The sequence below is a fragment of the Tuber melanosporum genome (genome assembly GCF_000151645.1).
Source record: "Tuber melanosporum whole genome shotgun sequence assembly, scaffold_109, strain Mel28".
Lineage (NCBI taxonomy): Eukaryota > Fungi > Ascomycota > Pezizomycetes > Pezizales > Tuberaceae > Tuber > Tuber melanosporum.
In genome coordinates, this window is record NW_003298765.1 from 87,362 (window position 1) to 98,226 (window position 10,865).

The 10,865-nt window shown below is 48.4% G+C and overlaps 1 protein-coding gene; it reads right to left on the reverse strand.

The window, feature by feature from the left end:
* Positions 1–4,004: 4,004 nt before the first annotated feature.
* On the reverse strand, positions 4,005–5,877 carry GSTUM_00000339001 (uncharacterized protein). XM_002835464.2 has 5 exons: positions 5,706–5,877; positions 4,713–5,615; positions 4,534–4,644; positions 4,407–4,472; positions 4,005–4,358 (listed from the first exon to the last, which is right to left on the reverse strand). The coding sequence occupies exons 2-5, from the start codon at positions 5,409–5,411 to the stop codon at positions 4,038–4,040; spliced, it is 1,197 nt and encodes a 398-aa protein (XP_002835510.1). The 5' UTR covers positions 5,412–5,615; positions 5,706–5,877; the 3' UTR covers positions 4,005–4,037.
* Between the last annotated feature and the right edge of the window lie 4,988 nt (positions 5,878–10,865).

Consider the following 10,865-nt stretch of genomic DNA (forward strand, 5'->3'; position numbering starts at 1 on the left):
AAACGCCTAATTTGGCCTGCAACATTATACGATTAGTGCCTCGCCCACGCTAGCTCTAGCCGCATGACCTTGCCTCTCAATATTATCATGGTCTTTTATATAATTAAGATACCTGATATCTTTTTTTAAAACCGTCATATTTTCGGGACTCGCCACAGTCTTGCCCACATGGTCAATCGACTTGATAAAACTCACGAAACGAATTAGATAGGATTTGATCATACTAATCCCAAACCATCCAACCTAGAACCACCCGATATATGTACAGCTACCAAGGGGTCTATTGCAAATGCTCCACAATAGGGTGAGGATATCCTGGTGGAGCTGGAAGCCAGAGAGTGTGCTTCGCAAGCAGCTTCAAAGACGCACTGTCTTTATATAACCATCAAGGTGATAGAGAGGCCTTAGTCTTTTGCCTGGAACGTTATTGGTAGGCAAGAGAAATTGCTCGATATCAGTTAGAACCTTTGTCTCCCCCGACGACAAGCATTCTATCAGCTCGGGAATTCTGTCTCACTATTTATAGATGGCCGGCAACCTATCAGTTCAGCAATCCCTTAATCGCCGAAGTTATATAACCAAGAGTCTTGGGCAGCGCCCTGATTATTATTTTATATGGCATAAACACCTTGGGCGGTTCGGGGATTCACGAAAGCTGGCCTCGGATTGAGCTGCCTTCGAACAGCTCGGTCCCGTCGCGGTAAGGGTATGAGTGAAGCCAACAATTAGCATCTCTTTTGGAGTAGCCCCAATAGACCCATGGAAATTTTATGTTACAACTGCTATCTAGAGTGGTACATATACCAGTGCCATATATTGAGCAATAAGCAGCACACTCGCTGATAGCATCATTTTCCGACCTGGAAATCTAAATGACTCTGTCAAACGTTGCGTGCGGCCTGGCTTTCTCACTAGCAATAAAGCTTTATTGTTCCATAAGGTCCCTCATCTAGTTCCAACAGCGTTCGATTTCCCATCTATCAGACGGATTAGGCAACAGAAAAGAAATTACCTAATCATTTGTAAGAGTCGTTGTCTTCATGTGACATGATCACAGACGGCTGATAATTCATAAAGGTTTCGTACCCTTCCATGTACCCCCGACCATTGTTAGCTCTTTGATAACCCTCGCTCGCTCATTCTTCGGTAAAAACCAATGGTGATAAATTTTTACAATATCCCCAGAAGCGCATCCGAAAACCGCCATCCAAGAGATCCTTCTCATGGTTAGTAGGAACCGTTCCCAACGTACAGGGAAGGGCGAGAGAACTTTTCGAACGCGGCCGTATGAGTGTGCGTTCCCCTAGTTACCCCCCCCCCGAGATGCCAAAAGAGCCAAAACCTACTGCACCGATGATGAGAATGAGATTTCTCGACCAGCGGTAAAGTTTTATCTTTTTTGTTAAATCCTCGGATTGGTTTGGGTAGGATGCAAGACCGGGGCTCATACATCCCATACAACCCCAGCTATGGCGTAAGAACCAACTGGACTGGCGATAACCATTGGAAGGGTTGGTAAAAGTACAAGTACTCGTCGATATCCGCGATAGGGAGACCATCAACCCCCGTTAAAGTGTGCTTTCCGGTATGATATTTAAAAAATAACCATACGTCTTAGGCCCAACTCGATTTCAAATCGCATGCTAAACTCTTAACCATGCTTGCCCGAAATGGAGTTTGGGAATCGTGCCGTGCCAAGCACTCACCCCGGTTCTGATTTCTCCTAACCTATGATACTCATTCAAAAAGAAAAGAGAAAAGAGAAAAACTTGGTTCATAGGGATCCCATAGAACATTAGATTCCATCTCTGTCTTGCTAGCAACTTTTATTTTCCATTATAATCTTACCTTTATTCAACCATCACGCTCAGCAGGATCGAAGTGAGAGGCCGAAAATAAAAGCCACGCACCAATCCCAAATCTAGTAGCCGCACAGCCACTCACGTATCTGAATGCCAAGACGCCTCTTTCCACCACCCTCTGACCATCCCACAAGCACTATACTTTAGAATAAGAAATATTGTGCACAGAAACCGCCGCCACATTACAACAATCACAGCAGGATACAGTAGCTAAGGTTATTGGAGAAAACATCAGACATCATACTGAGCGGCCGGCGACATGAAATCACGAACAAAAGGGACCCGAGCGAGATTTAACCTCAACAGACGGACAAATCCGGAACACTTCCAGTCTAATGTTTCCAACGTCTTCGACAACAGCATCCATACGGCCAAGTGAGACACAACGGTTATGCAGCCTGCGCCGACCCCACACGCACAGTACCGTACAACTCCCGGGCGGAAAAATCGCTGTCGCCCTCCAGTTGGACGGTGAGCGACATGGCGTATCCATCGCCGGGATGGGATCCACTCCCCGTGATCCCGCCGTCTCTAATGTACCCCTCCCGTGTGCTCGCGACTTGTGCTACTAGTACATACTGTGTTAACGAAAATATTGTCCACCGTGCCCGTTCAAAGCGATTTGGATTTTGGGTTTGCATTGCGGTGAGGTCCTATCAGCTTGTGCGGGGTATTGACGGGGGGGCAGCATTTCCATCAGTATATCATAGGTAATTCTGAGACTTCCGCATGAGGTCGGGCACCCGCATCTGCCGGAACGTGCCCGAGCATTTCCGCACTGAAATCATAAGAAGAAAGTACGAAATATGAAAAGAAAAAAACGCTTTTGGCCCGACAATCTTTGGATCTGGGCAGAGGTGTGACGACGAACGATCCTATTATATCATTTGCCAAACATTTCTCTTATGCCATATAATCCTTGACGAGATGCCTCCCGTGTGGGCCGGACTGGTTGGGGTGGGGTACGCGAGGCTTTCTCGCGGGCTATGGTTTCTCAGGTGGAGAGACAGAAATGGCGGTTTATTTACTATGGCCGAGCACTCTAATGTGTCACGCTTCTCGGAAACTAACTTGGCGCCTGCCTGGCATACAGTTGAGAGAGGAGTTCATTGGTTTGGGATACGGTTTGTGAAGCATGGTTTTGGAGCTGGTAAAATATAACTCACTAGGCTAATCAAATGAGCAGTCTTGTGCCTTATCCTTAGTCAATTCCAAAACTGCTCTTGCAAAACGCCCTCTCGAATCGATGAACTGTTCGATCAACATACAAACTGGCCCCAGGTTTTCCGATGATGTGGGGGAATATATTTATCACATAGCAATAATATTTTTAATTTTCTTTTCTGGAACCCGCTCGGCGCGTATGATGCCGGTAAAAATCTATCACAATGTTTTTCGGAACTGCTCATTTCTACCCATCTAAAACGATCCAACTCGAGAGATGGAATTCATATCAGTGTCCGGTACCGAATCCTATCCCACTCACTCTCCGTGAAAGGAGGGACATCGTGAGGCTTATCGGTTAGGGAAGGATCAAGGAAAATAGCGATGACTCGGCGTTTCGCCGGAGAGACAAAGTTTATCACAGCATCATGACTTTCCTAACCCCCCAACACCTACGCCCCCTACCACTTTCCCCTTTGCGCTGAGTCGGTAGGGAGGTACCTGCTCTCGGACTGAAATCTTCTTTGGAGTCTGCTTGCCTTGGGTGTGTAGTGGGAGTATGTTTTTTTGAAAAATATCGAGATATATTTTCCTTGGAAGGATCCGCACAGGGCATTATTTCTTTTCTCATGAATCCCTTGTACGTTTCGAGAGATTCACGAATTTAGTCCCCCGACCAGGTTACATTAGGGCTGGCGCATCCGCTTCTCTCGCACCAGCGGTTCGCTGTAGCAATTCACCTGAAACCGGCTACCAGGATGGCAGGGGGGTATTCTGTTAACACCTCGCATTTATGGCTAAGGTGGCTAGCCCACGATGGCACCGACGGCTGCTGTAGCGGTGGGTCAGATTCGCAATTCACGGCAACCAAGCAAGGGTGGAGGAATCGGGTGTGATTAACTGCTTGAATTCCGATACGAATTCGTATCCTTCTAATATCACTTGCACGGTCAAATCACCATACGTAAACTTCACGCTCACGAGAAGGTTACCATGACTACTTTTAGCTGATTAGATATTTAGGTAGTATCTATTCACCACAGAGTCTGAATTCTGGGTGATCCGGCTCCACCGTATGCTATCGGCACCACCGCCCCGACCCGCGGCCCCCCAAACTGAACCACCCCCGACACAAATGTCAAAGGGTACCGTATACAGGTGTGAATACCACTGGGTAGAACCAACCGGCTTCAATGTCGTCAGCACTCCCCTTTTCCTTCCCCCACTGAAAATCTCGCTCAAATCCGGTGGGTCGCTCTCTTTTTGGAAAATCGGTCGGATAATCTTTTCACAAAGCTCCCTCGCAAGCATTGTCGTGTGCACGGACGCGGACTATAATTGCTGGGTTAGTTAACGACGCTCAGAGGGATGGGTACTTACGCTGGGCTCTTGCCATTTTCGGTACGTGATCTGCGAAGACACCCAGGAACTGATGTTTCGAAATACCTAAATCCCCCGAAAAATTAGCTACAATGCATCGAGAGTGAGAGGGCGATTTTGAAATTACGTCCCATAATGGCAAATCTTTACTTAAATAATGCAGTACAGGTTCCCGGACTCTGGCGTCATTAGGGACGGCGTACTTTCCGCTGCGAAAACTGAACAGGTGTGTTTGGTACTGAGATTTGGCACTCCAATATTAGCAATGGACTCTCCGTCCTTTATACGGCGGGGGAAACTCAATACATCCTCTACACAAGAGCTGTGCGGCATAAACACACCTACTCCCTGTAATATATACACTCCCTCGCACACACCCCTCGCACCCCTCCCTGTTCCTCTAGAAATCCAAGAGAACGCATCAGAACCAATACAACATCTGGTAACTAACCTGAGATCCCTCTCCGACTCAACCTCCACCAGCATATCCTCCCAAAACGAGCTCTCGGGTCCGGAGGCGGTAGCCAAAATCTCGTCCAATCGCCTCTGTACCATTTCGTGCCACAGTATGATCAGGACATTTTCGTACTCCCACGGTGCGAAAACGGGTTTTGAACGCAGCCAGATTACAACTTGCTCTGCCGACTGTTCGTGAACGGTATGGGATGTTGCTACGCGGGGAAGTGGGCGATATGGCGGCGGTGGTGGGGCCGTATCGGCTGATAGGGTTCTCTCGGTCTCTCCAGGGAGGAGGGAGTAGGGCGGGGGGGGCGGGAATCGGGGGGTGAAAGACATGGCTTTAGCGGCGGATGGAAGCGAGCGGAAATGTCTTAGGGGGGCGCGGTAGTAGTGCGAATCCGTGGGTTCTTGGGGGTAGCGGGGGTAGTGGGGCTGGTAGATATGTGATTTTCTTTGTCGCGGCTTGCTGTGGTGTGGTCTTTGGCTCGCAGCCACGGAAACGTTCGCAGAGGGAGATATAGCGTTAATATATGGTACGGGTGGCATAAGCCTTCGCGTTCAGAAGTGCTAAGGGCTTGCTCTGGTTACACCCTGCTATCCCTAATCTTGCCCAACCGGGTACCTCGCTGAACCAGTGGTCAAAGATGTCCGCAGTCTTATGGGACTTGAACGGATATCGCCCCCCGTTCCTAGAAGAATTTCACTCTCCTGATCCCTGTTACCGTGATGACAGTACCGTAGTAGCTTCAACTGAACCACCCCAAAACAAAGGCCATCAACCCTCCGGTAACGATCACTAATTTTGGTGGGGGGCAATCAGTTGCGTGTTGTGTCACGAACCTTTCATCCTCGGCTATCCACAATCCATGTTGGGCCGGACGAAATACCGAATTTCTGGCCATCCGGGATTGTCGGTTGTGTCTGCGCTGTTGGCTGGGAATTACATGATTTTGGATCTCCCCGTGAACACCCGAGAGAATTCAATAAAAGATATTAACGACGAACATCGTGGTAAGACACAGACCCGGGAGGTAAATCGTGGATCATGACCGAATTATATCCCAGCAACAAGTGCCAGTTTATTTGCCCAACAGCGATCATCCGACTATGGCGCAATTGATCTTGCACAACCTAGCTCATTCCCAGGGAATCCTGGGCGACCATGAGAAAGGACCAGTAGAGAGTGATCGATAGTGAGAGAGCAGAGAATGAGTAAACATGAATCAGTAAATCTGAACCAAAAGCCGGCGAGCCGTTGGCTACTTCAGTGGAACAGCCCGTCGGTGGCGATGGGGGCGCGCGTTGCCAATCAACAGTGCTGAAAGGTGTCCAAGCGACCTACCACGATCCTATTATCGGCACGGATGTGAGCGTGCCGAGGCAGGCCGTGGGGGTGAGGATTGTGACGCGCTGTGTGGATCCCGCGGCGGGGTTCCTGGACACTCTTCAAGTACCCCCACTAACTACCCAAGGAGAACAAACCGATAGACCAACGAAACCTGGATCACTCCGTCCTTCAGCCTCACCCTCCTCGCATACCTACCCGCAAGCCAGGGCGCACATTTCGTTTCTGCTCCCAGAAAACTGTTGTATTCACAGTCCATTCCAGGTAACTTCGGTTTGAAAGTCGTACTGGGCCTCGAGCGGAAATGAATGAGCGAATGCCGAGTCTGGCTGGATGCGGTATGAAAGGCGGAATATTTACCTTGTGTGCCCCCACGTCACGCCAAGAAATCACCCACGGTAATAGTTGCCAAGGTCCTCTAGCAGATGCTAAAACGTAACTTACTTCCCGAGGCAAAGCTTAATCCAACTGCAGGGTTGCTAACTCCGGCAGGAAAGGCGGGTCTTCCTCATCCATAATACTCGCGCACGCAAAATAAACCCTTAAAAATTTCAGTTGGAGTTTGTGCTCTGTTTTTCTGCGTCAAAAATTGCGCTATTGATCCGGTCTATTATTATTTTTCTTCCCCCGCTGTTTGCGCGTTCCACCAACCCGCCACAAAGATGCGAGACTCTGTACCCCCCCCGTATCATCTCACCCTTCCCGGCCCCAGCCCGCGACGAAGAAGCGAGCCAAAACGTTGGCCTAGTATCCTACGATCCAGCAATCTCCATAAGTCATGTAAGGATACCGCATCATTTGAAAATAAGCCGAACCCTATCTGACAGGATGAGACGGGATAGTGCCAATCGGTTGAAACCACCTCTTCTGCCTGCAGGCATGGCTATACTACATAGAAACCGCCTTATAGATATACGGATAGTACCACTTATACCGAGAGCCCATTGTGTCATCTAGTCCTACCCAGATAAAGCGATCTCAGTGAACCCATCGTTGTGTGTGTTCCTGACGATTCCTGGCCCCAGTGCCCCGGCTCGTGGACTGCCAAAAACACTCTATGTGACTCAGCGGCATCTATGGCACGGAAGGTGAGTTCACCGCCCCTGTTACGATAACACCCTTGTTGAAATCCTTCCCACACGCAAGGCAAAATTCGTGTCCCTAATTTCTGTGGTTTCAATGGCTTCCGGGGAAATTAATTGAGGGTTTTAGTTGCGTGATTGGTTGACAAATCTCCCTTTTGCACTTTCCGGCACCACAGCAGTCGGTCCAGGGCAACAATTTCTTAGGGGGAAAATCTTCGGCTCGGGTGGCGGGTCCCACTAAGTGGGTCTATGGCTTTCTTGAAGCGCTATGGAAAACAGGCGGATGCCTTCATATCTGCCCCTATTCACGAGTATCACAAGAAGTGATAAACGAATGAGTAGGAGTTGAGAAAGACTAGTGAGTGAAGAAATGTGCATATTTATATGGCGATGGTGGTCAGAAAAAATGAAAGGAGAAATACAGGGCCTCCATGGAGAATGGCATGAAAAAAATGAGAAACATATTGAATGGAAAGGGTACATAATGAAACGTAAGAAATCCAGCACAATCCCAGAAACACTAATCGACACCCTACCGCAAAAGCTCGCTAAATCCGCTACCGTGGATCTCAACTGGATCGCTGTGCTAGCCATAGTCCTGAAAGAACGATTTCGAGCTCGTAGGAAGAACCGTGATTGCAGACAGTTGTAGGAGGTTCGTAGAAGAATAAAAAAATCAGAAAGAGAGATAAAAGAAAAAAAACGAACGATGGTTTTCGAATAATAGGAATAGCACGGTCCTTTGGCTAATTCCTGCTTTCGTAGTCGTAAATCCACTGGTTTTCGTTTTCACTTTGGTTCGGTTCCTAGTCGCTCGTAGAAAAATCTCGTGCTCGTGTTCGGTTGTTCCTTAACAGAGAAGAAAAGGTCGAGGAGGACCTCGTTGGTCTACGTACGGGAACAAAGCTTTCTCCCTCAACATTCTGACAAACCCTTCACCGGAAAATCAACCTAACTGTACCCTAAAAAATTTCCATCAGAAGAGAAGGCTTAATGAAGTTGTCCACATCAGACAATACACTAAGCATGAAATCCCCCCAACAGTCTGCTTAGAAGACTCGGTTAACGAAATAACGAATACCGGTTAGTGACACCCAACAAGTTCAGCCTCTGAACGCTATACCCTGTCTAGAAAAACACTATCCGTTTCCCAGGTGTTTTGCCTTGAATTGCGAAATGTCGAGTCGCGATCCCCGATAGCTACGGTATTATAAAAATCCAGTACCCCTAACCCGGCGTTACCTAACAAGCTCGCTGAGCCTGGGTGGGATACCGGTGTTGCATGGAGTTCAATGGGGCATATGAAGTTTGATATCCTTCTCACCCCGCGTATTTTTCCTACCCCCAAGCCTTTCAATGGGTTGAACCGTGTTGAAAATGAGTCGACCTGACCCGACCCAAACCCAGCGGAGGTTCGACCCGACCCAACCCAACGATAACTCGGGTTAACTCAACGAACCACGTGGGTTTGTATGTAAAATGTGCTGATGAGAGCATTGGTGTACTCTCGTGGTTTAGATGTCAAATAGCATCTTAAAATGACTTCATCGATAACTGACAGATGGAAACGGATAGCTGGGAGATAGTTGTGGTGTGGGTTCAAAGTATCCCCTTAGGCCGTGAGGGCCAAACAAATCACCCACAATTTGAAACTAAAATCATATCGTTGCCATTCTATCCCTAGCATAATATATCTGGTATTGTCAGTCAAGTGTTTCAATATGAGAGAGTACTACTCAAACGGAGTGCGCAGTTGATATGAAGGAAGACTAACTCATAGTGATTGTGTATCCGTTATCTAGTATTAACTTTTGCAGGCGCCCGAAGTTGGTGTTAGCTGAATACAACTAGTTTAAAGGATCAGCATCTTGTGTAAAATATCTTGATAAAAACAATTTCTCACCAAGTATCGATTCCGCATGAATAGCTTTTTCCAGTTCTGCGGGCTTGAGCTGGCCCAAGGTATGTACGATAACCCAAGCGGGGGAAATAAGCGAGACAAATCTTTTGGGTTTGATGGGTAACCCGGGTTGAGCATTCCTAAATATTCCTAAACCAAGCCCAACCAAATGAACGGGTACCCACGAACCAACACAATTAACTGGATCCAACCCAGCCACCGACCCGGGCCAATCCAACGAATCCCGGACCCATCGGAAGGCTTGACTGCCCCTGCGGCACTCCCGTTGCCCTCCTAATAATGGAGACTAACACGACCAAGAGTACCCCGTTTAGTGAAACCAATAGCCCGGTCCGCGCGTCCTCACCCATGGGAGTGACGGACGCTATCATAGAAGACGGCACCCAGGGCATTCAGTAGTGGCGGCGTTCATCCTAAGCCCTGCCAACGAAGTGATCTGGTATAGCCTGTTATGCTCAATTTTGCCCCCATATAATTGCTTTCATATGAACGTGATGGAAGTAAGGGCATATGGTAAAATAAATTTCGAAGAAAAGTGTGTCGGGCATTGAATTAAAAATAGAGTCTGGTTAAGAATATGTTATCGAGTGTGTGGGGTAGACAGTGTTTGCCCTAGTAGAGATGAAAGATATAGCACAATTAACAAAACATATATAGGCCGGTGGTTGATTGTGATAGAGAATTACCTTTGATCAACAAATCCGTTGCATCGTGGCTCTCTTGATGTGAACCAAATCGTCCAGTCCATTCCATTTCGGGTGCGGTCCAGATGTACCGGGAAACCTAGAAGCAGTGTTCCCAAGGGGCCGGGCCATTGGCCGGGCCAAGGCAGGTCACTGCGGAAAATGGCCTAGGCCGATATAGGCCGAATTCCATCAGCCTACGGAAGCCAAAGAGGCCTGATGGGCGCCTATAGGCCGGACCCTTGGCACTGAAAAACTGGTGTCATGGAAACCATGATATCAAGTTTAGAAAAAGTTTCCAAACACCCCGCCCGCACTTGGATTTTTTTGGTTTTTCATTGCTTCCCCTCCTCCCCCTTGTGGAGCTTGCAAGAGGTTTGGATTTGGTTTGCCAGGATTTTTAACTTGTACTTTCCACTAGAAATAGATCATTTTGAACAGGAGCAAGTACCGGACCGAGTATTAATGGATGGAGAGAATTCGCTGGGCAGGTGAAAGCTTGGGTGAATGCAAGTCACGTTGAGCAGAAGTTAAAATGGAATAATGGAAGCAAATATCTGGCTAAGCGAGCTCCAAAAGCAGGTAGTATGACACAAAGCCTATACAGCCTATGGGTAGACCGGGCCGGGCCCGGCTCGGATACCTCGAGGCCTACAGGCTCGGTCCAGGCTAGATCCTCTGGAATTCTCGTAGGTCAGGCCCGGCTTTCCTCCGGCCTGGCCTACCTAGCCCGTTGGGAACACTGCCTAGAAGGATGCTGGGGATGGACGGGCATCTTAGCACCCGCCCAGACCATCGCCAGGAAGGAGCACAAGGGCCTAAAGATATCTCAAGACGCGAAATGTACAAAATGCCTACAGACGATTGTAGGTGGCCACGGTTCCCGGTAAGTGGCCCATGATACGGAATGTGCTAGGTGTTTACCGCTGGGTATCGGTGACGGCTAGGCGCTATAGATGATGGCTG